A 24,654-nucleotide genomic window follows, 5' to 3' on the forward strand; every position below is an offset into this window, starting at 1 on the left:
CTTTCCTGTTCATCGCATCCATGTATTAGTTGCATTTACGGCGGTCTGATGGCCCGCCTCCCTTTATCGCTCTCTATCTACCTCTCTCTTGCTAACCTTATCATTCATCTTCTTATCTTTCATTTTTGGGCTATATTACACGATGGTCCTACTCTTTGCTTTTTAACTATTTATGGTTCCCCTTCCTATCTTCTCTATGAGTCAATGTGAAAATCCTGAATTTTGTGATATCAATTTCTTCGGCTACACCACTTTGTTGATGTTTTTCTTGAACATGGATGACTTGTGATGTCTAGATAGGTTAAAAGACATGGGTGATGCATTGCCCATCTTCTGTCGAGATTTGGTTTTATGCAAGTAAACCTGTATAATTGCGTCCAACTCCATATCATAAGGTCGTCTACTGTCGGTCTCTGTGGTAGACGATTAGTCTGATCTGACACCATTCAAAAAGGTGACAGTGCCTAGGCGTACAGATCGGATACCAAAGTATGTAATAATAAAAAGAAAAGATCTTCCCCAAATACCGATATCGATATACCCGAAAAGCCTTCTCAGCCATTACATGTTTGTGATTATTCACTACCGAGACGAATATCCTGTAGATGTGTAGGCTGTACTCAAGATCATAACTATTCATATCTGCCGGCAGTGGCTCAGGTTAGAGGAACTCAGCTGTATGCAGAAGAGGTTTGCGGGCAATAGTGATTCTAATAGCATATAGGTGAGAGGTTTTCCTGGAAACCTGGACGTGTCAATTTGATATAAACCATCTTCCGTTGTAGATTTCCAATCAACCCCTTCTTCTTCTTCTTCTTCTTCTTCTTCTTCTTCTTCTTCTTCTTCTTCTTGTGGTCTTTGGTCTAGTGCGTATACTCACTTAGTATATAGCGTCGGGTACTATAGGAGGTAACGATATATAGAAACTCACCACAGAAGAACATTAAAGAACATTATAAAAGTAATATCTAGTCATATATATAACCTTGTAGAAACCGGCTCTTCAACTTCCCTCGACGTAAAACAGCAATGGAATATAGATACCCCCTCCACGTGCGGTAATAAGCTTCTTTCTTCCAGCTCCACACTATCCCTAAACACTTCCTCTTCAAGCCTTCCTTCTTCGCCCGGCTCCTCTCTTGACTCTTCCCCAGGTACGACCTTTCCTTGCTTCCCTGAAGCGCCAGAGATGACAACCTCCCCCCACATCAACGGCTTCAGGGCTGCATCTTCATCACCCAACGGAGGATGACAGGCAGCGCTGATCGCCAGACTACAGTTTCCGGCAAGAGGCATTTTAGTCGGGAACCGTTTGAACGCTAGCCCCGCTAGTATAACCAGCGCCAAGCCTGCGAGGGAAAGAGTGAATATCATTGCGATGGGCGATATACCGCAGGTGGATATTGTACTGGTTTCATCTAGAGTCCCTGCTGCGTCGTATTGATAGATTCGAACGTAGAATATGCTTTCTGACAGGAGCCAGTGCAGTATAGCTGAGATTGCCATGGTGGGGATGCTGAATGCATATGGCAGACTGAGGAAATACGTGGAGCGTTGTTGGCCCTCCGGCCAGGATACTCGGAGATATTGTCGACGCACCGAGTAGCTGGTGTACTCCGCGCTTGCGAGCATGCAGGTTAGGATGCTGTTGATTAGGTAATAGAGGGATGAGAGGATGACTTGCGGGGTATTAGAGAGAAGGACCATGGCGATGAGGTTGTATGTGGCCAAGGAGCGGAGCATTGTCTCCGGACGTGCTTCGGAGAAGCCGAGGCTCCAGACTGTGGAGATCCTGGCGTTGGGTAGGTAGTTTACAACACTGTTGTATGCAATGGCTGTGACGATGGCTCCTCCGAATGTGAGGCATACAAGACACCTTTCAAAGCTTTGTGTTAGCATCTCATAACCACCGGAGAAGCTGAGGGTGTCCTACCAGGTGACGGATAGTATCCAGCGTGTTCGGCCCACTGCGTGATGCCATCGTCGCCGGGGAGGTAGCATTCTAGATGCCACGGGGCGGGGCTTTGCAAATACGGACTTTGCCTTTTTTCGCTCTACCCAGCATCTGCCAAGTGTGGTTCGATCGGGATATTCCATGAATGATGCGATGGCATCGCCAACAGTGAATAACAGTTCCTTGCGGCGCAGTCGGATAGTGAATAGAATGCAGACTACCTTGATAGCGTTGCACACGATCACCAGTAGACAAATCGCTGGACTGTACATGACTCGGCAGCGCTCCTCTACCTTCTCACTTAAGCAGTAGTCTACCGAATAATACTGTGGGGATAAGACTGGCAGGGTGCGACTGTAAGTCGCACAGAGAGAGTCAGACATGTACACATTGAGCTGGGACTCAAACGATGGGTTATCCCAGCTCTGACTCTGTATGAATTCCAAAGTATCATTGACGGTATTGAAAGGAGCCTTCAATCTCAGAAATGCTCCCAGAGCCATGATATCCAGGGGTGGTGAAGATGAATATTGCAGCTCGGTATAGTTCCATCCGGTAAACGCAAAGTCGGTCCCAGTGACGACAATATCGCTGTAGCTGAAGGGCTCGGCGCTTACTGACCAGTCATTGGCATGTTTGAGAAGAGCAGATTGAAGACACTGCGTCGTCCCTGAACCGAAGTCACCATGCAAGTCACTCCTGGGTCCACTGCACATCCAATCAAACGGGTTTTGATTATCGTTTACCGGGGCAGGAAGGCTGCCAATACCAACAAGTAAACCTGGTGAGCTGACTGAATTGTTGTTAGTCACGAGAAGAAGGGTTCGTCGATTGGACAGAAATGCTACTCCATAGGTCTTGATGCAGTCTTCTTTGCTTAAGAACTCGAGTTCTTTTTCCTGGTACATCATCTGAACCTGTCCAACGTCTTTTCCCATCAGGTCCTTGTAGCAGGCTCCAGTGGTTGAGTTCGCCGATCCGATACGCCCATCTGGGGGGACCGCAACTACGCCATAGGCATTTGAAGACAGTGCAGAGAAAACAGCCGCGTTGTAGCTGCATTTTCATCAGCGCTTGCCATCAAGAGGTATAAATCCCCTAACTCACAGAACATGAAACGGTAGAGAAGTCAGAACAAGTAGAAACCAGATGATGATTTGCACCCAACTCATGACCCTCAAATTCGTAACGCTCGGAGTGCCTATATCCAACCACTTGCCGTGGGCATGAGCGCGGTCGACATCCTTACGCGAGGGCGCATTCAAGCATTGCATGCAGTAATTACTCGCACCAAGAAGAATGGTACCAAGTACATTGATCAGGATATGGAATCCTGTGGACCAGCGTTTAGCCTTTGCACAACTCCCCTCGAAGATTGTTTCTGCTTCAAAAGACTGAGAAGATTGTTGGGCTCGCGACGCGGCAATAATAGTGAGAAGGATATTTAAAAATAGGATCGCTGCAGCAGCATGTAGGCAAATGGATGCACCGTTCCTCCATTCATATCCTGTTTGCGATTTCCTTGCTTTCTCGTTTGACTTGAACAGACTTGTACCATCATTGTCAATGCTGGCTCGATCACTTGTTTCTTCAGTATTGTGCATGTTCAATAACACTGTGTGATTCTACCCCGGATCTTGCCGGTGTTCGGTCGGAACAACTAGGTCATACTGTATTCCTAGACTGGCTACGACCCGACGTCCTTGTGTTTATATTCTATGTCGAGGCGCGGTGCGGAGTCAGCCTCGCTCAACCCCGCCAGAGTTCTGTTGGCGCTGTCGATCATCCACCAAGCTACTGGTTAGAAGACGTTCAAAAGAGAAAGGTCTGCTCTTGGTATATCACTAGTGCATATCTCCTAATCTAAACATATGTTCAACTATGTTCAACTCGGCAGAGGGCTGGAACGTTTGGAAATCAACGTTCTACCGTCTTGCCGTCTAAGATATATGTGACTTTAGTAGCTTTTAATAACTATAGATTCACTTTACCTCAATTCACTGCACACGTTTGTTAGGGTGACAGGTGACAGGTGACAGATTTCCTTCACGTGATTCACGGTGACAATGACCTTATATTTCAATCACTTTGCCGTCGTCACTTACCTGTTACTTACATAGTCAATCCCACTCGAGCAGTGTTCCCCTCTCAACCGCTGTTGTACTATCACTCATATTATCTACTACTGAATACTAAACGCTCAGAGCTTGCAGATTTTACACCTGCTACAGGAATAAAAAATGGTTACATCACTCGAGGTGCCACTGCCTACCGGCCAAGAGAATAAGAAGCCTGATGGAGGGAAACAGGATGACGGAGAGAAAAAAGAAGAGGATAACAGAGAGATAACAGAAGGGGATGACAGAGAGAAAACAGAAGAGGAAGAGAAAGAAGCAAGGAAGAAGATACGGGATGAGGAGCACAAAAGATGGCTAATGTTTTATACAGCCCGGATGAGGCACATTGTTCCTGGTCTCGTTCTGGGTAATGTCCAGGCCTCATTCAATCCAGATATGCTTCGAGAGAATGGCATCGATGCTATAGTCACACTTTGTGCTGATAGATATGCAAAGTGGAAGAGCCACACGAGAAAAGTGGTTCCAGAACATCGTCACAAAAGGGTCCAGTGTGCGGATTCATCGACACAGGACCTTCTAACTCACATGAGCGACACCTGTGACTTCATCGAACAGATGGCTTCTCCGGCCTTACGGTCATCATCTACTTTGCCAAAAGCAGAGGAGCACGAACTGAGTGATGACTCGCGCACCGCACGTCCAGGGGCTGTATTGGTTCACTGTGTTTTGGGAATATCACGTTCTCCAACTATGATTATTGCATATCTCATGCGCAAATACGGTATCAAGCGAGAAGATGCACTGGCATTCGTTATGACGAAGCAGAGAGTCAAACCTAGTGCTAATTTTACCCGACAACTTGAAATATGGGAGGAGGTGGGGTATCAAGTGTGGGAGGATGAGGAGAGGACAATTCCGAAAGCACCATACCAAGCATTTCTGGATGACCGAGCAGCTCTTCTGAAAAAGTTGGGACTCACAGGAGATGAGCCCCTCACGCTCCTGACCCTTTGAATAATGGCCGACCATAGGAAGGTTGCGCTTCAGCGCCTATTAACCGCTAAATTGAGATTCACTGAGCTTCCCCTGAGATTCACCACAGAAAGAGCCATGCTTTATATTCACTCTGCCCCCAAGATACTAACAGAAAAAAGAAGAAAAAACCGTATTTGCCTGCTTTCTTTAACTTCTTTTTGATCAACACAATACACAATAACATGATCTACATCCGCTTCCTAGACATACCGCAAGGATGTCCGGCATGCAAGCTGACATTGAAGAGTGCCTATCTCTTGTCGATGAGATGGAAATTGAATACAAGGGCCGAGATATTTACACCTTCGTAAACACTGTTCCTGATAAGATCTTTCAAACCAACAATATGGGACTTTGGGCGCAGACTATCTCTGGCGAAACAAAAATCAATCTGGGGCTGCCCTCTATAAGGGCATGGCTCAAACGACTCGCGGAAAACGGCCCTGGCCCATTTGAGGAATACTACGGGGTCAAATATAGATTCGTTAAGCGTGAGTTGCGTCGTTTGTCATAAGGGCCGCTGTTAACTATCTATATAGAGTCTCTTAATCCCGGATCTAGCACTCAGATGTCAACACTGAGCTGAATGGGCGAGCCACTTTGCAGCAATTTTTTCATTGTTTTTGTCTTTTTTATTTTATTTTATGGAGATTTCAGTTTACTCAGAACGGTACTTGCTTTCGTTGAATTTACTAGCCACAATCGTTTGCTGTTATCAAGTTAGGTAGCAGAAAGATGGTGCTCTAATTTAGCTTCTTAAAACGCATCGATCAAGATTATGTTTCGACAGTAAAATATACACCTATCTCAGTTTCCTTAGAAGCTTTAAGAGTAGATCTAGATACATCCAAGAGTATCAACATTGAAATATTGGATTATCTTTCTGTATGTTTCGTCCAGTTGCCTGATCATGAGTTCCCCAAGCCACGCACCGATTGCCCACTGAGCACACACCAGAGCTCCGGTTGAAGAGGTCATAGTATCTGATAAGTGAGCTGCTTTTTGCAAAAGCTACAACTTGAAGGAGCTACAAAGAATTTAACACTCAGGAGTTGTTTGACAGCCAAGGCCATCATAGAGTAACGATAAGTTCGCCCAAAGCACGAAAGAATTTGCCAAGGAGAAATTCAGCTCCCGTGCGAAGTGAGGTCCCTCTAGTCATATACCAAGCGGCTCCATATGATACAGTATTGGAAGTGCTATTGCTTCAAGGTTCCCCGGGCCCACGGGGAATGTTCCCTAGATTCTATGCGAGATATTCGTGAAACCTTGAAGAATCTCCCCAAGTCTTCAGGGGAGATCTATGACAAAAGTTATGGAAAGAGTACAGAGCTAGCAGAAAGAAACTGTCGCGTTGACAGAAAACACTTCTGTGAGTTATAGGTGCAACACGATCCCTTCATATCCGCGATGTCCAGCATAGTCTGGCAGCGAGAGAAAGAGATCAAGATATTGACGACAAGGCACTAACCCCGCCGAATCGTCTGCTCTCAACATGTGCTGGTCTTCATACTATTGATGAAGAGCGCAACATTATCCGGTTGGTTTATTATACAGTGGAAGGATACGTCAAGGGAAACGGGTACAAATATTTCCCCAATGGTCCCGTGGGGATTGCGTCTATCTGCTTGGGGTACTTATCCCTTGAAGTATCTAGCCAGAGTTATTGCTCAAAAAACGAATAATGTAAAAGTGGACAAGGAAATATGTGTTTGTTGAGTATATGACCAAAGATCTGGGGAAACATACTTCTGGAGAGATCAGGGATACGCTGATACAGTTAGCAGCCAAGCTCTTTTCGAACAACAGTGAAATGCCTTCTGCAACACAAAATGCATTTATACAAAGACAACAGTACAGGCAAGATAGTCAAGTATTTCTCGAGCATTTCTATATTATTTACTTTATATTCTACTGGGGAGAAGCAGACGTTGTAAGCCAGCTACTGGCGAGCTACAAGAAAAAGCTCGACTTCCAAGATCCGTATAGCCGAACACCTCTATCATACACTACAGAGAAGAGTCATTCGGCTGTTGCTGTTCAAGATAGTCCTAGACCACACTTCTGTTCAACTATTGCTAAATTTTCCTTGCAGTTATTCCCTTACAGATTCTCCAACACATTCTAACAGTGTGCCATCGCCCCACCGACCTGCGGTTGAACGCACATGCGTCCAAACACGGCTCCAGCTCACAATTTCATCTTCCTCAATCTGATCTTTTCCATCGGGACTTGACCGCTTTTTTGGTTTAGATGTCTCCAATTGCTTTGAGAGTCGGTACCATACCAGATGTACCACTTCTCTGCGGCCAATACTATTCTCTCAGCTGTGCTTGGGTGGAGTCTGGCTCGATACTAGCCTCTAGGTATACCACTGTTGAGATAGGCTACCCAAGATCGTGAGTGGAACGACAAATTATGTAAAAGGAAATGATATACAAACACACTCACAGGGGCCAGCACTAATACTGCACGATTTTCTCAGTTGAAGAGTAAGGAGAGTTTGGCTGGAGACTAGTGGAAACGCCCTAAAGTTAGCTCCGTGGAGCTGTCAGACAACCAACCTGTTCAGGTAGTTTATAAGATCGGATGGGTTAGCATCGCTGCTGAGAGGATCGAAAAGACATCATTCACTTAAATCATGACGAGCTCAGCGATCTTCCATCTGCCAGGCCAACCAGATGCCTTAGAAACCGCAGTCAAGCTTTTACAGTTGCACCAGAACGACCATCATTATGCATATGAACGCGATGATCAGTGGTATATTGGATTAGGCCAGAGGCTTCCTTACAAATAAACGCCACTGGACAAGAGTTTACGGTCTTTCGCGACAACAGTCACAGCACATGGCCGGTTGAGAAATCATTGCTAGACATTGCGAGGGATTTCGTCTCCGAATACACCGATCCCTGCGACGGGCGCATATTTGGCTATGCTGGCTACAATTTTGGTCCCCATATGCGAGGGGAAGCCTACCTGCCTGGACAATGGCCTATCCTTAGCTTGATGGCTCCAGTATTGCAGGTGGTGGTTCACAAGAGTCATGTCAGTGTTACAGGTTATGATGAACAAGAAGCCCAAAATCTCTGCTAACTGCTATCGAGCGATACCTTCCGTCAAAGTCACGATTTCAAGATAGCTCGTCTCTTGTTCATCGATCTTGATCACAACAAAGATGTGTGGACCAGTCAGGTCAGAAAAGCGCTGGTCTGGCTGAACAAGGGCGACTATGGGAAGATTACTCCATCTCGTAGCGTCCCCCTCAACCGCAGGGTTGACCTGGTCTCCACCCTCTTCCACGGTCGTCGAGGCAATACACCACGCAGGACATTCTGCTTTGACTACGAATGTCGTGGATCGGTGGGGTTCAGCCCCGAGTTAGTGGTCCAAGTGAAGAACAAAAAGCTCGTCATGGATGCGGTGGCTGGGACTCGATCCAGCCAGGGAACGCCGGAGAAGACTGCCCGGCTACGACAGGAATTGCTTGACAACCCCAAGGAGGTATTCGAGCACATTCTGACGACCAAGGCTGCCATGAAGACGCTTCGGCCGCTGTGCCAGCCAGGGTCAGTCCGCGTGGAAGAGCTGGTTTCGGTAGTCAGTAGGGGTCCTGTGCAGCATCTCTACTCCAGCGTCGTGGGAGACCTGCCCTCCAACAAAGATGCCTGGGATGCTCTAGCACTCGCATCGCCCGGGTTCTCGCACTCGAAATCCTCCAGGAAAATGACCAAGGAAGAGCTTAAGGCGTTGGAAATATATCCACGTGAGCTTTATATGGGATCTGTTCTTTTCATTGAAGGCAATGACTCCATGGAAGCGGCAAATGCCCTCCGCTCTGTCTTTCAAGATGAGAATCGTCAATGGCTGCAGGCTGGCGCGGGGATCATTGCACACTCGACCCCGGAGCGTGAGCTAATCGAGACAAGAGAAAAGCTGGCTAGTGTACAGCCATATGTGATGGCCAAGGCCGAGTAATATCAACCCTACTTCACCTTCCTACAAGATCCAGTTTTCAGTCAGTTCCATAGAATGAATTATTGATTTCAATCAGTATTTCCAGACCTAAGTCGCTTGCTGAAATTTAGCAAATTTGGACAGCGATCTCTCTGTTGCAAGCACTGGCAGGAGGGCGGCATAAACCCCGCTGCAATGCAGATAGACAGGTCATGTCGGACTCGCACGGAGTGGTGGCCTCTGTTCTAATACCGGAACCAGCAAGAGATCATCATCTTCAGCAATGTGGAGCTGAATACTCCTTGCTATCAGCCAAATGAGATCGCTGAGCCTCTGGGTCCATCGTGATCAAGCGGTGGTGGCTTGTCTCGGTCGTTCTAGACCTTTTTCTCTGTACTTTCTTGGATTTCTTTCTTTCTTTCTTTTTACTCACTAATTCCCTAACCGACTTCCAGTTTCTTTCTAAAAATCATTCACTTATTCATGCAGTTCAAAGGGGTGGGTTTTAATTACCCAGCTATTTCAAGCTCTGCTATACTGATTATAGGCACGCACTTTTACCTTTCCCCACGCTCCGGGATTAATCACTGAGCAGACAGCGGGGCATATAATAAGACTGTAGTCTGTTATATTGAGCAAAGCCAATATCATGTTGAGATTTGAGTACATTATCCTCACTATAATTCAAAAACCGGCGCCCGGGTCTTGTATCCTTTCATTATTTCCCTAGCCCTAACCCCCGAGAGCCGCTAAGCCATAAATTTGTGGATACTTGACAGAATTACTAAAGTTGGAAGTATAACTATTCCCAGAATATTATATACATAATTTGTATAGGAGATCATACAGTACCTCGTTCGGGAATCATGTTTCCAAGTTTTGAATTTTAGTGTACATACATACATTGGAAAAATGCTACCTGGTACACCTCTCCCCCGGAGGCCTCCAACCAACCCCCAACCCCTCCAGAACCAGTCTTTCCCTTTCTTCCCACGTTCTCCCCTCCCGCTCAAGGTCAATCACTTGTCCTCCAGTGGTACGTTCCCTGACCCCGCTAGAATCAAATTTCCATCCCCGCGATTTCTTCGCCCACCGGCGCAGGTCGCGTTCGAAGGTCGTATCGCCCGACCAGCGAGGACGGCACATCCGACGGTGCGCCAGGGGGATATGATGATATCCACACGACGGTGGGGGTTAGGGTTACGTTTCCGTTTCTGGCGAGATTGCTCTTCGGCATCTGCTTCAGACGGCGGGGTGGGGTCTGTGTCGTCCTCGAAGTTCGGGTCTTGCCATACGACGAGTGCTTTGTCGAGACTGTCGAAATGTTTCCCTGTGCCATCTCCCCTGTAGGGTAGCGTCTGTTGATCCCGGTTGGATGTGGTCATGTGCAAGGTTAGGGTATGTGTGATCCAGCCTTCTGGTTCGAGGCTCCCGACGATATCAACGACCAGGTTCTTCGTTACAGACTCGTCACGGTGGGACAGGATGAGATCAACATCACCGCTAGCCTCCTTGCCCCGTCGATACCCGCCCACCACAATACATTCCACCCCACGGCCGTCGTACCGGGCATCGGGACGGACGAGGTTAGCATGTCGATGGATAATCTTGGCGATATCCTCGACCTCGTGGCGGGGGATACCCTGCAGGAACTCGTCGTAGTATTTCACGCCGATCTGCTGCACGCGGGAGAGGCTGTTCCAGCCGTATTCGACTACGTCGTCTAGATCTCGCCATTGGCGGTGGTAGTAGAAGTCGCGGGCTGTTTTGGCGCCCACGCCCCAGATATTGTAGAATTCGTGTATGACCCTGAGGACCGGGTCTGTGTCTAGTGCCGTCGCGGCTTCGACGGTGCCATCTTCGCTCTGCTGGTATTCGGCGAAGAGGTTGGCGATCTTGGCGTCGCAGCCCGGGAGGGTGAGGATCTCGGATGGACGGCGGAATTCGTACGGGTAGGCGGCTATTGATGCGATGGAAGTGCTGTAAGCTCGCACGCCAATCTCGTCGAGTGTCAACTCTCGGACTGTACGGATCTTGACTAGTTGGTTGATGAATCTTTCGTTGGGTGGGTGGAGAGGTGCAGAGCGCATGCAGGCGTACAGAGTATGACTCTTGACCCAGTCTGGGGCTGGTGGTAGGGGGGCTGTTTCTTCGTTTTCGGATGTCGTCTGTCGGTATAGCTTTGGTGGGCGATGTTGGCTGGATGGTGCTTCGTGGGTTCGGCGAGAGAACCGGCTAGATTTTGCCGGGGGTGGCTTGGATAGCGTGTCTTGCTTTGCCCTTTGTAGTATATCGTTTGCTTGGAGGCCTTCTACCTTGGGTCTACTGGCAGGGCGCTCGACCTTGCGAGCTTGGTATACCACGAACGGATCGATGGGTACAAGCTCTTTTGACTCAAGGCATCGGTCTAGCCATTCTAGACGGACAACCCGGAGTATATCTGCCTGCTTGTCCGAGCTCAACTCGACCGATGATCGATCGCTTGATACGGATCTTGGCCTTGGTCGCTTTAAACGTTTGCCGGTGCCATGTTTGCTTCGCACGCCGTCTTCTTCACTCTCCGTCTCTGTACTGAGATCAACCACGTCCACCTCCGCGACGACTTCCACAGGTCGCGGAGTGGGTTCATGGATGCCCGCTTTCTTCGCTGGGGGCCTGGATGTGGAAAGATCAAGGTCCTCTGTCCATACACCGCGGGATCGTAGCTCCAGAGCGGCCCGTTTCTTCTGTCCGATCTTGCCGAGAATCAATCTCGCCTCGGAAGCATCGTATGTCAGGCTTGCGTCTCGACTGACGAGACTCTCTTCTATTTGATGCAGTGATTCCAGACTGAGGTGAGTAGGCAGCACGAAGATGGCCGGGCAGGATGAGAAGCTTGGGCCGTGGCCGTCGTGTAAAGATGAGATGTCGGATAAATCATCAGACATGGCGGAATGTTCTTTTCCATCGCTCCGTATATATGTTAGTGCAATATATGTAAGATATTGAATAGATGTATATAGATATGGAGATTCAATGTATATGTGGTGCAGTACAAGTTAGCTATCCGCCGGCCATCATGCACGTTTAGTAAGAGATAAATTGTTGTCAAGGGCTTAATCTTTAGACATTTTTGGAAGTTAGAACCTCGTATAAATTTATGCGATACGAGCCCCGCAACTGGCCGAGATTTCTCAATAGCGCGGCTGCAGTAGCTTGTCGGTGATCGGTATCAATAGATCGACATTACAGTACAATATCTGGAGTGGATTTTGGCGCTTCTCGTCTCGAAGATTTTTGGATGGATGGCTATGATGTCATTAAGTCCCTTTCTGCCTGAGGCAGACTTTGTCTATCAGCAAAGGCATCCCTGGACCCTGGTCAATCTATATCATGAACTTCGCAATGCATCGTGCAGCACGCTAGAAAATCAAACCTTTATATTGTCATATTATGCATATCTCAAGCAGTTTCATACTCGTGTATAGTCCTCCACTATCAAATTCTAACCCCATGTCAACATGCACGCATGCATCTTATTCCAATCCGCCTCAAGCAGGCCCATCCACCGGCTGCACCGCAACCTGAGACGCAGCTTTCTTACTGACAGCACCATGCTAGTACCGGAAGCACCGCCCCGTTCTTCGCTCAAAATAGGGGTCTCCGATCTTGGTGCCGCGACATTATCCTGGTTTCCTTCTTCGTCGGTCACAATGGTCTTTCCGTGTCTTCTCGCAACCCATCTCCTCCATGGCTTGTAGACGACAACACTGAGAGCGCCGATGATGATAAATAACCCGCAGATACCGCCGCCAATAGCGTCGTAGTAGTCGCCGGCTGTCTGCACCCCATCCCAGAATTTGCCAGTCGGCTCGGCGACGTTGAGCACGAGAGTGAGAAGCTGAATGACTCCGATCACGATGGCGACGACCACGGTCAAGCAGGTTAGCACGATAGAGTAGTACAAAAACGCGATGGGGTCGCGGTGGTTCTGCGATGGCGCGATTTCGTGGTCCTCGCCGATGAGCGGCGTCTCGGCGGTCGAGCTGTCTTCCTTTGGTGGGAGGAAGTTGGCAGCGGGCTGAATGTATAGCGAGAGCATGAGGGCCCCGTCAGTGGTGTCGAGGAGGCACATTCCAGCTAAGGTGGGTGTTAGTAAAGAATTCTTTACCAGTAACTGGACTGCATTGGGTCCTAAACACACCTGTAAAGAGGATTGGGAAGATCAGGATAACCCAGAAATCTGTGCCTCGCGCAGCTTCAACAGAGGAAATTCCAAGGAGAGCGATCTCCGAAGATGTATCAAATCCAAGACCAAAAAGAATACCAAGCGGGTACATCTTCCAAGGACTGAGAGTCTGTTAGCCAGCGTTCGTTTCATTTTGGATACGGGGCAGGTTACCGGTCAATCAGTTTGAACATCCGTTTCAGGATAGAGAAGAGGACTCCACCTCCTTCAATCTTCCAGGCCTCGTCTTCTTGGCCTTCGGGCAGGTCTAAGACTTTCTGCATCTGCTTGTACAGCTTATAAAGGATGTAGAAATTCATGAGACCTAGCAAGATGAGAAAAGCGGCACTGACGGATGTGCCAATAATTCCGCCAACAGTGCTGAAGCTGTCAAAGCGGGATGACACGGCAGCTGCAGTGGCAGCCACAACAATAGATGTGATGATGACAATACTGATAGTCTGTCAGTTCTGTCAATGGAATCAATAGAACAAGAGCACGCACGTGGAGTGACCCAGGGAGAAAAAGGTTCCCACAGTGACGGGCTTTTGACCCGTGGCCAGCAGCCTACGCGTCATTAAATCGATAGCCTAACATTGTATGTTAGATCGAGTTATTTTATTTGCACACGGTACAGGGCACATACTGAGATATGGTCAGCATCAAAGGCATGCCTTAACCCTAAGGTATATGCGAGGACGGCATTCGAGACCAGAGACCTATAGCATTGTCAGTATCGACAAAGTTTCCCATGCAGCACAGATATTAAGCTTCTAGTTGAGCAGGACAACATACGGATAGTAACGCTGAGAGATACGTTAGCGAATACACTAAAATAGAGCGCCAGGTACAATGACTTTCGTTATGGCATCGGGGATAGCTTACCAGAACAATAGCAGCCGCAATCCATACCAGTACATTGATGAATGCAATGAATAGGATGATAGCAAGGGCCGGAAAGGGGATTTTGCGGACTCCCGGTATCCGACGATGGGAGCGCTCAGCATGTCGAATGAGTGATTTTGGCGTCCATTTGCCTTTTTTTGTATCGACGACGCTCTGGGAGTCTGACAAGGGCTCCGCGAAGCTGGGAGGGGACGATTCCCGCATGATGAAGAATCTGAATCTGAATTGGCGATTGTGATCTCCCGTCTCTTTTCACTGTACGGTCTATTCGGGTTTGAAATTGTGTGTCTGTGTCGTGTGCTGTGCGTGGTTGGGGTGGATGAAGCTTTATTTCATATGTGGGGTAGGAAGAAAATGATAGATAAGAGTAACACTTATTATCAATAATGGCAGCCAATGGTGGATCCAGAAAAGCAAAGACACAAAGAGCCAAGAGAACTGGACGAAGTCGATTTGAGCAAATTAAAGCTTGTTTCCTCGCCTGTGGCCGAGTTCCATCCTTCGAATCCCTTGCGCTTCACGCGGTTTCGCAATGGTTTCCGACCTGGGATCGGCGGTGGAGGAGAAGAATGACCTGTGAAAGCGATATGACAAGCGAATAATATCCTTCTCTACACGAACGTCACCTTGCTTTTTGTCAATTTCAGCCCATACGAAGTGCAGAGTTCATCTGCGATACCACGGCCGATGACTGCCGATGCCCCACTACTTCCACCCTCTCTCGGCATCGCCAGTCGGAGGATGCCGTTGCAACCCTACTCCACTACGCAAAGATCGTGATAACAAGTGCTTCGATACGTATGTGTCAATTTGATTTTAAACCTATATACAACGTTGTTTCGTTTTAACGTTCGCCAGTCTTTACTGCTCATCACCCCTCCTCTATCCCTTGAGGGGATGGGGGATGGATTTTGATGTTGAGGCGGACCGAGTTCCAGATATCACTCTGGAAGGCGCGGGATGATCTCCCGGGCCGATGACGCGACGAATCGTACCCTGGAAGTGCTCATAGTCTCATACCCCATAGATTTGAGTTATGGCGTTGGGAACTAAGGCCGAGTTGGCCGGTTCGCCGATATCTTGGGCCAGATCCACTTGGGACCGGCCAAGGCATGTTTGGCAGATGGACGGATACGAACCATCTCGGAATGTTCTGGCCGCAACAAAGCAGTAGCAGTCTTCCGACTTGGAGATAGGAAAAGTAAGGGTTAAGCATGTGATGCCGACTGGCATCTGGCTCTCCACTCCCCAAATCAAGCGGCGGCGAGAACAGTCGGCGACGGCGTCCATTTGGTGACGGTCGGCTTAGTCTGCTGCAGGTTGGAATTAAGGATGTTCCACTCGTTCCTCGTAATAGGGGTGACATCCGAAGCAGACTGTGGGGTCTTGGGTCCCCGTTTTGTCGGAGCAGCCTATATCTCGGCGGATTGGCCTCCATGCGCGCCCGCACGGTGCGCTTCGGGGAGTTCCGGCTGCTGTGCTCTGCCCGCGCCCGCGGCGGCAAGATAATCCCTTCCTGGCCGAACTGCTTCTTATAAGTTTGGGCGATGTGGGTCAGGAGTTCGTCCCGCACGTCGAGCTGTTCATAAACGCGGTGAAAGAATGCTTTACTGAACGGGCGGCCCTGAAAATCCCCAATGGTGCGATGTAGGAGCTGTACGCAGGATGTGACACAGGACGCTTCGGGATTTTTGCCTTGGTTGGAAAGGATGCACAGCCGACGTTTAAATGTATAGATGCGGTCTACATTGAGCAACGTGAGGCCTTCTCGGCTGAAGATGACCTCGTTCTGCATGATCGACTGTTGAACCAGGTACTCGTTGGCCTGACGCTCGTATTGACTGCGATTTAGGGCGTCTGTCCAGCTCTGACCCAGGGAGAACTTATTGCCAGCTTTGACCACGGCGCGGTAGACGGTCCGCCATGTTTGTTGGTCAAGGTCCTCGATGGGAATTACCATCAGATCGGACGGTTCGCCGGTGGGGTATGGCTTTCCACGACCCACTAGCAACGTGGCATGCATCATCTTCTGCTCGAGCTTGTAGGAGATGTACTCGAGGGCGGGAAGAATTGAGGGGGGAAGCGTCTCCGAGTCAAAGGTAAAATCAGGAGAAAGGGGACTAGAGATCATGTCGGTCGTAAGACTGCGAATGGGAGAAGTGGGCACATAAACACCCGTTGGGCGTGGTAGACGAATCACACCCATGATGGAGAACTAATCAAAGAGCAGATGGAGTATAGAATATTGAAGATTGTTCAGAGTAAGTAGTGTGGTTTCCAACCCACAAACAACCCCAGGTTATTCTCTGGAGGGTCTGATGATGAAAAAGAGCAGAGGGCGGAGGGCCTGGGGAAACCCATCCAGATATTATTATATTTTTTTCTCTCATCCTGCCAGATGGGAATCAACTGAAAGAGGGGAAGGTATTCTTGTCATGAGGGTCAACACACCAAATTCCTCTAAATTGGGTGTTCTAATCATAGCAAATTGTTGCAGCAATCAGATTGGATTCCAAGGGAACGGAACCCAATCCAATGGCCCCATCACGATAACCTTAAGCGCCGACTGTGACAACTTGACGACCGCCTGCAGATGGTCACCCTCTAGCCTTGCAGGATCAGCATATGGTCGAGGTCTGATTGGCTAACAACGGTACGAAAATAGCATCAATTAGCCGTTTATTTTCCTAGTACGGAGTATATTCAGGGTCATTGGACCTAACAGTTCTAAAAATGGATAACCCTAAACAACGACTTCTTCAGATACAACCATCACACCACGATAACATAGAGAACATTCTACCAAACTAACCCAGAACCAACACTTGTGCTACTATTACTAGTTCCCCTCGTTCAGCGCGCCCCCTCTGGGCCGTAAAAGTCAGATCCAAGTGGCTTCCATCTCCCCCGAAGATTGGCGCCAAAGTTCGTGCCCCCCGCTCAAGGCCGACTCAACTGTAATTCCACTCCAATAATTACCCGACGCGTTGCTCCTGGGGGATGCACCTGCAGCGTGCTCAGCCTTAGGGTAAGCACTTACAGAAACTATTGAAATCCTGCATATGCCCGGCGGTTGACGTCTGGTTCTGGAAGGAAGCTCACATTTAGTGTTGACTTTAGCTTGCGCTAGTATCTCCGGTCACTGTTCTTCCTGGGATAATGGTGTGTACCCCGCTTTGAGTGATTTTTGATTCTTGGTTAAGGAGGGCGTCAACAGCACCTGAAGCCGTCGACTATTCCGCCCATCCATAAGGTTAGTATCGATATTTAACCTACAGCTTCAATCTCGGGCCTTCGCTACATACATTATTGCCGTATATTTGCTGTATTATAAAATAAATAATAATTAATACAGCGTATAGATAGCGAGGCGCTCAAAATTCTTACACAGGCTAAAGGAAAGGCTAAGTCGACTACCAGTGTAGAGAAGGTAAGAGAGGTTACTATAGTAATATAAGAGTATATTATATCCCGGCCTTCGCTCCTATGTAAGGAGTACCAGAAGAAAGCAGTAGATAATACAGTTAGCGTCGGAGAATCTTATATAACAGAGAGGTAACATAGGATCAAATAAGACAACCAGCCTAAGTATTAGGATAAGCGATCAGGTTGCTCCGTGGGCTGCTCAGGACGGCGAGGTGACTAACTTGTTCTGTGGTCCGGGAGCGAGTGGGGCCGGGATATCCATAGATATTATGGATCGTGCCGCAGTCTTAGATATAATTGTTAGTATAAGCTATTTAATTAAGCTGGGGACAGAATAAAGGAAGGAATATAGAGAAAGGGAATTAAGATATACTAACTGTATAAAGAACTGTGAATTACTATCATCTAGCTAGAATACCCTATATATACCTGGTTAGTCTTACTGGTTAGCTAACTGGCTGTTGGTAATTCAAAAACAGCCCCAGGGGTATAATATATTTCTCTCTCTTTTTCTCTTTCTCTATTCTTTTCTTCCCTTATCCCTCACTTATGTCCCTTTGCTATTACTATGCCTACTCTTACGTTAACTCCCACAAGCGTCTCATCAAGGACTGTGGTCTCTGCAGATCGGTTCAAAATACAGCCAGAGTTTGAGAAGAATATTTACAATACTCTTCGTGAGACTAAGGGTTTTCATGAGCTCGTGGTTACCAACGTTCCGCCAGGGTAGGAGGATTTCCTCTGAGAAGTCGAGCAGGATCTCCCTTGTATTCGAAAAAGCTATAACCCAGACAGCTGTTGTTTACGACTCAAAATCAGGCCAACTTATGCCTATAATTGTATCGCCGAATGGATTTCAATCTCAATTTGCAACGCCGGTATAACAGGTTGTCTAAATTTAACAGAATTAGATCTGCTTCTTCTACAACAAGGGACAAGTGAGTTCAGCTGACAACTTTGATTATACCTTTATTAATACTATGTCTACAGCATTGTCGTTTACAAATAGTCCATATCGTGGTTTTCGAAAGAAACCAGATGCTCTTCGCCACCCCCCATCGCAGTCCTTTCCAACTCTTGTCGCAGAGGCTGGATGGAGCGAGTCATATAATAGCCTACTTGATGACATGAATAGGTTACTCATTGGTGGCAATAGGGCGATAAAAATCGGTATTCTTGTTAAGTGGACGAAGCATGCAAATAACTCAGTTAGCGGAGTCCTCGAACTTTACAGAAATGACCGACAAGGGATCCCGAGACGTACACAGACTGAAATTCTTTTCCTAATGCCTACTAGTGACCCGCCTCAGCCACTTGATATTCGACGTTGTGACCTGTGCCCTGTCCAGTCTCGTCGCAATCCAAAAGAGATTTTTCCTCTGGTAATTAGCCGCTTACGCTATCACGCTCAGATCAGTCTTGCGAAGGAGGGATATGTCCCTGTCTAGCCGCTAAAGTTTATATCTGTATTATTCTGGTTTGTTGGTTTCCTGGTGTAGCCTTCTTTCTCAATTGCAATGACAGTATTGATAACCTTGGCAAAGACTATATATTGTTGAATCTGGTGTAAGTGTAGCTATCATCGACTATGTTAATTTTGATATACAAATCTTAATCTGCGACTACTACCTGTTGGGAGAAATGTCGATGTGCCAGCCGCTGGTACGGCGGACACAAATCGACCATCTAGCCAAATTATCAACGCACAATATTCCTATTCTTCTTCTTTTTTCTGACTTCTACAGTAATAGAGAATATAGGTATGTATATATACTTATACCTTTTCTTTAGAAGTAGCTGAATAGTCACCAACTTCCCCCTTTGAACCTTTTAATCTATTCAATTTGTGCAATCGATTCAATTCAACCGTTGCGGCTATTTTGACTATTGTAAGCCAGTACCAGTCAAACGATAATCTAAATAGCTTAAGCAAACAGGTCAATAAATCGAATAATTTGAACAAGTCTTACAGTTCACTGTCTGTTGCCCCGGCTAAATCATGTATTCTCCCGCTTTCACTTCACTTCAAGTTCTCATCTATTTCCCCTCATCTTGTTATCACCTACCATCATAAGTCTGAGCATGTGGGTCGCTCAGTCATCTATGATCAAAGTCACTATGATATTGATCACTCCGAGTTATAGAGGTGGGATGCTGCTACCTGAATCAGTCATTTTCAGTCAAGCAATCATGATATTCGTTCCCCTGAGTTACGTGGGCAGTCATCCATGATCCAGTCATTACGATATTAATCCCGCCGAGTTACGTGGGACTCATCTATGATCAAGTCATTATGATATCAATCCATTTGAGTTACGTGTATCAATCATCATTTTCGATCGTACCTTCCCGTTTGCACTACTCGACACCCACGACCCCGTTTGCGTTGGTGTCGTCGGAAGTTCAACAACCTATGCCCCCAACAAGCTATCCGATTCGTTTGCCAGCAACACAAGATCACGGCCTGATGGAGGTCTCCGGTTCTAAACGCCGTAAAACAAACGGGTTCGTATACCCTCATGTTCCAGCCACCGACATAGATATCTTTCCGTGTGAAACACCGGATGATCCATTTTCGATCCGGCTAGTGCCATGTATGTATATCCTGGCCTCTGATCCACAGTTAACTAGATGGCTCCTTAGCGCTAATCGAGGTATATCTATTGTAGATTCCCCATCTAAAGACGGGTCGAAAGCGGATACGTTTCGCGCAGAATCAATCACAAGTGTCGATCAGCAAAATGAATGCTTCGTCAGAAATCACCACCCTACTCTATCCTCCAAGAAGAGAGTATGGGTCTCGGAATCCGGTTTCGGTGAGGCTGTCTGGCTCGTCGACTCCCCTATTACCGGATCGGAAGGTGTCTACGCAGGTGGGCGCGCTATACACTACTATCCCGGGGATTATTGGGAGTATATCCCCACGGGGATTCTCACTCCGAGGTCCCCTGGTAAATACAATCAGCACTTCGATCGATACATTAACCCAAGGCGACTCTTGAGGCCCACGGATCTTGACAGCCTTCGAGAACTGTTTCCAGAGGCTGTAGGTGTCGAGGTACTTATTGCTGGTTTTATAGTCGTTCTTTTCGAGCATGTGCAATATGTGCACCATGCGTATACTCAGATTTGGCCTTTAGAGCTGGCCGGCCTGCGCGTATACTTTGATGTTGCCCGCTATCAGCTGACAACAACTCCCATCGAATCTGGCCTGGGTGTGAGTGCCGATGTGGATGGGCAGCACGACACTCGTGCAGGGTGCCTAGGACTCAAGCTCCAGCTGCAAAATGGTTCCTGCGCCATCACAACCGTAACGCATGGGTTTGTACATTGCCCGGGAGATTCGACGCCGGCAAACATGATGCATTTGTTTCGGATGATGGTTGACAAGGCAAAAAAGTCGTTGATGCGATATCTGCCAGTCAAGTTCGGTGAGAGCGATGGTCCCTTCATCGTTCCCAAAGGAGTGCTTACCAATAGCCCCGTGGGAAGAGATGCGTGGCTTGCCTTGAATAACCGGAAGGTATGTTCATCAATCTAAATCTTGCATAGTTATACTTGTCTTACACTCCTAGCTTGGGACCATAACGCGCACGTATGACCAGCCAAGCTATATTAAACCATACCCAGCAGGGTACAGTCACGACCTTTCTCTAATTTCTGATCCTGCGCTCCCAGATTTAGTCAGCCCACCCGGCTATCCATCAATAACCGGGTGGGCAGATTACTCTGCTGCCCTCGACGGACAAGAGGTATATGTGGTCTGTCACCAGACGAACGTTGGGAGATGGCGAATGATCAAGGGTAACTTGGACTCAACCCTTTTCACGAGAGCTGCAGTTCTAGGCACGGGATACACATGGAACAGAGAGGATAAGTCTCAAAATGCGTTCTTACTGTGGCACACGGGTGCGGAGTACGCACCAGCTGATGGCTGGTCGGGGGCCCCTCTTTGTCTTGGTCGACCATCGGATACGGCTGCGAAAGCGGTGGTCTTCCAGAATTTTCAGCGCCCTTGCCTCCTTGTCAGTCAGCCTGAGGTAGAGAAACAGGATGCCATGATCAAAGCGGGTTTTCTTCTCCCACAGGACATAAAGAACTCAACCATACTCAGTGGAGAGATCGAAAATCCGAACAAGCCATTCAACACACTACCAGCGGCAAACTGGAACTTGGGTGAGCTCGAATCTCAACGACGCAGTTTCTCTGCGATTTAGGAGCTACAACGGAGAGCCTTCTCGAGCACTAGTTTGTATCAAAGGTATGAGAGCCATTGCTCAGGTGTATTCAGGCAGTGTTTTGATTGTTTTTGTTCTTAGCAGAGTGCTTGCCTGTATTTTAGCTGAAGTTTGAGCGTTACTCCCCAGAGTCCCCACCCCGACGACAGCAGTATGTGCTAGTTTTCGTCCTGGGGTATTTTTCAAGTATGGTTTAGATCGCCTAATTCTAGGAGAAGTTCAATGTACTTATCTAGTTCTGCCTGGGACGAGGGAGATACAGCTCTTATCTAGTTTGCTTATCATAGCTAGCTGTCTTTGAATTACTGGGCCATGCAGAGTATCACGTGGAGGTAACATTATTACGAGGACAAGAGACTTGAAGTTAAATAGTAGCTAAGTGGCCAAGAGAAAGGGAGAGGGGAGGTTTATTTGTTTATCATAGCTGACTCTGTAGAAGGAGGAATACAGCATAAATAGACAACTATTTTTCTTTCTTTGCATTGCACACCCCACAGAAACGGACCTATCCTGATACTTTCTTTTGAAATCATAAGCATTCGTGAAACAGGAACAAAAGTATCAGTAAAACTTTCATATCAACAACATTCAATTCCTAGAATAATGGAAGAATCATGTCTCATCCCTATAGAGCAGTTGTATTTGATCTTTTTAAGAGTCTGAACGGTCAAAGGGACTGTCCAGAAAGTAGGTGAGCCTTTCGGGAGGACGAGCAATGATCCAGCTTTCTAAAGAGCGATAAGTTATGAATTATTTAAATCTACTTGGATATTCTACTATTTTAGTCTGTCTGATGCTCAGGGCCTCGAAGTAATAAAGGGCTTATCGTATTTATTCTCTAGATACGAGGTTCTTGAATAATTGACTTCTATGTAGTATTATAACTTCTATTGCTTCTCTAAGTTCTCTTTTAACTTTTACTACTATTCGCTAGCGAATGATTGGAAAAGTATCAAGATCAGTCTCTATGATGTTAAGACTGGATACCCCTCTCTCTTGGCATAATCTCCGGTTTCATGCAGCTTCCATGCCCGCTCTCCTTCCGCCGCTGCAAAGCAATCCTATTGGGCGGAGAGATATCAACGATGATAACAAATCATTGACTACTCAATATATATGGTCTGACCTTTGCACTTGGCGAAATCCTGGGCAAGGAAAAGAGACTCTTGGGTTACATATACAAGCGACAAGCCCCGACACCCCGAGACATGGGCTGTGCATATTCTGGGGAAGATAAGCTGCCGGTTAATGGGGTTTTTGTTACCTAACACATTCGGCTATGAGGGAACACTAAGAAGGTGAGTTTCTGTATGGGTCGACTATCAAGGAATCAGCCAACCCCCACTCGGGTGATGGGGAGAGCTAAATTGCCGGTAAATTTCTTTTTGTCTTGATTCATGTTGAGGGTCTTCCCTCGATGGTAAGCTCTGGAATAGTACGCCTACTTCAACGGGGAACATCTCTGAAGAGTTGATTTTAACATTGTCCGCGCCGGGTGACTATCACGGATTCAGTTTAATACCTTTTGGTTAAGGTTCCTTTAAGTTGATCCCGCACATGGCTTTCTTTCTTTTTTCTTTTTTTTTTTTAGCTATTCTAGAAGCAGAGATAAGCGACAGTCCACGATGATTGGCGAGTCATGGCCTGAGAGATAAACGCAGAGATAGCAGCTCTTGGCGAGCCACTAAGTTGATAGCGGACCAAACTCCATTGCGGCCCAACCTTTCTTCTCTTCTCATCTTCTACTCGTGTATGTGGAGTCTGGACTAAGTACCCCCTTGATACATGGAAAAGGTAGCCATACTCCTGTTGACCCTGAGTTGTCCGCGGTAAACTGAACGCCACTGACTATTGGCATCGCTACGATTCGTTCGGGTGGGTTTTTTCACCAACCCTAGTCATAAACTAAGAGCGTCATTCCAGCCACCGACCGGAAAGCCAAGGCGTGCCAAGGACCAAATGTCCCAATGGTCGATGCTGTTGATGGCCCCTCTTCTTGCTTGTTTTCCGACCCGCTCGCTTTGCTTCGGCTAAAGAGCGGCTTATCCACGCGATGGTATTAGTTCCTGGTTAGACGGAGATATGGAGAGCTACGGTAGTATCGATGAGGTGAATCTTACACTCACGCAATATACACGGGGCTCTATCTTTGCCTCAGTATCTTGGCGGCTTGTGTTTAATTGTTATTTTAGTTTTTATTCTTTATCAGTATCTCACAACTATAAGTCTTTTAATATATGCACTAGTGACGACCTCAAAATATTGCGAGTGATGTGTTAGATCTAGAGACCCAAACACCCTACAATCAGAAGAAAAATTCGGATCGTATAAGACACCCTAAGTCGAGACTCGGTGTGCATGCGTAGAAGCAGCGACTAGAATATCTACCCCGGACGGGGCAACCGATTCCATGACTAACAGAAAAGGCTAATCTTTTATTTCCCCGGGTGTGGAGAATTCGAGTCAGGAGGCTTGTGCGCCTCGTGTCATGGATGCCAAGACCGTCCGCTTTTGACCCCATCTTGGCAGGCCAACCAACCAATGGATAACTGAATCAGGTAACAGCTCTTCATGATCAAGTCGGACGAGGCTAACCTCTTCCATCCACAAAGTTGGATGAGCCTCCAAGAACAGCGGGAAATTACTGCCGGTACACCAATCACCACCGGCGAGTCTTGTATGCGGGGGATTCCTTACTTCCAAGCTGGGTCTATCATCTCCTTTTTGGGAGAGACTGCACACCGTTCAGATGGGGCAATGCAATATGCAGTAGGTAATATTTCTTCTTCCAGTAATATCAATTATACTTTCTACCATCGAACCACAATTCTAGCTTATCTTCCTTTTTTTTTTTTT

The 24,654-nt window shown here is 47.3% G+C and overlaps 7 protein-coding genes across 7 annotated transcripts; 3 read left to right on the forward strand and 4 right to left on the reverse strand.

Annotated features, from left to right (window-relative positions):
- Positions 1 to 972: 972 nt before the first annotated feature.
- Positions 973 to 3,558, reverse strand: ANOM_009557 (uncharacterized protein; the record flags this gene model as incomplete). Its single annotated transcript, XM_015554813.1, has 3 exons — positions 973 to 1,876; positions 1,934 to 3,010; positions 3,062 to 3,558. The coding sequence occupies 3 exons, from the start codon at positions 3,556 to 3,558 to the stop codon at positions 973 to 975; spliced, it is 2,478 nt and encodes an 825-aa protein (XP_015403619.1).
- Positions 3,559 to 4,194: 636 nt separating this feature from the next.
- ANOM_009558 (uncharacterized protein) lies at positions 4,195 to 5,046 on the forward strand (the record flags this gene model as incomplete). Its single annotated transcript, XM_015554814.1, has 1 exon — positions 4,195 to 5,046. The coding sequence occupies one exon, from the start codon at positions 4,195 to 4,197 to the stop codon at positions 5,044 to 5,046; it is 852 nt and encodes a 283-aa protein (XP_015403624.1).
- Positions 5,047 to 7,708: 2,662 nt separating this feature from the next.
- On the forward strand, positions 7,709 to 9,042 carry ANOM_009559 (putative salicylate synthetase; the record flags this gene model as incomplete). Its single annotated transcript, XM_015554815.1, has 3 exons — positions 7,709 to 7,827; positions 7,905 to 8,112; positions 8,203 to 9,042. 3 exons carry the CDS (start codon positions 7,709 to 7,711, stop codon positions 9,040 to 9,042), a joined length of 1,167 nt encoding a protein of 388 aa, XP_015403625.1.
- A 998-nt stretch (positions 9,043 to 10,040) lies between these two features.
- On the reverse strand, positions 10,041 to 11,948 carry ANOM_009560 (uncharacterized protein; the record flags this gene model as incomplete). The annotated part of the gene is made up of 1 exon (XM_015554816.1): positions 10,041 to 11,948. One exon carries the CDS (start codon positions 11,946 to 11,948, stop codon positions 10,041 to 10,043), a length of 1,908 nt encoding a protein of 635 aa, XP_015403617.1.
- A 557-nt stretch (positions 11,949 to 12,505) lies between these two features.
- Positions 12,506 to 14,338, reverse strand: ANOM_009561 (HoxN/HupN/NixA family nickel/cobalt transporter; the record flags this gene model as incomplete). Its single annotated transcript, XM_015554817.1, has 7 exons — positions 12,506 to 13,140; positions 13,205 to 13,350; positions 13,403 to 13,681; positions 13,733 to 13,818; positions 13,875 to 13,947; positions 14,024 to 14,034; positions 14,114 to 14,338. 7 exons carry the CDS (start codon positions 14,336 to 14,338, stop codon positions 12,506 to 12,508), a joined length of 1,455 nt encoding a protein of 484 aa, XP_015403616.1.
- A 1,049-nt stretch (positions 14,339 to 15,387) lies between these two features.
- ANOM_009562 (uncharacterized protein) lies at positions 15,388 to 16,340 on the reverse strand (the record flags this gene model as incomplete). The annotated part of the gene is made up of 2 exons (XM_015554818.1): positions 15,388 to 15,519; positions 15,585 to 16,340. The coding sequence occupies 2 exons, from the start codon at positions 16,338 to 16,340 to the stop codon at positions 15,388 to 15,390; spliced, it is 888 nt and encodes a 295-aa protein (XP_015403615.1).
- A 3,633-nt stretch (positions 16,341 to 19,973) lies between these two features.
- Positions 19,974 to 21,777, forward strand: ANOM_009563 (uncharacterized protein; the record flags this gene model as incomplete). Its single annotated transcript, XM_015554819.1, has 2 exons — positions 19,974 to 21,083; positions 21,136 to 21,777. 2 exons carry the CDS (start codon positions 19,974 to 19,976, stop codon positions 21,775 to 21,777), a joined length of 1,752 nt encoding a protein of 583 aa, XP_015403614.1.
- Between the last annotated feature and the right edge of the window lie 2,877 nt (positions 21,778 to 24,654).

Source organism: Aspergillus nomiae, assembly GCF_001204775.2.
Source record: "Aspergillus nomiae NRRL 13137 chromosome Unknown contig00323, whole genome shotgun sequence".
In the NCBI taxonomy this organism is placed as follows: domain Eukaryota; kingdom Fungi; phylum Ascomycota; class Eurotiomycetes; order Eurotiales; family Aspergillaceae; genus Aspergillus; species Aspergillus nomiae.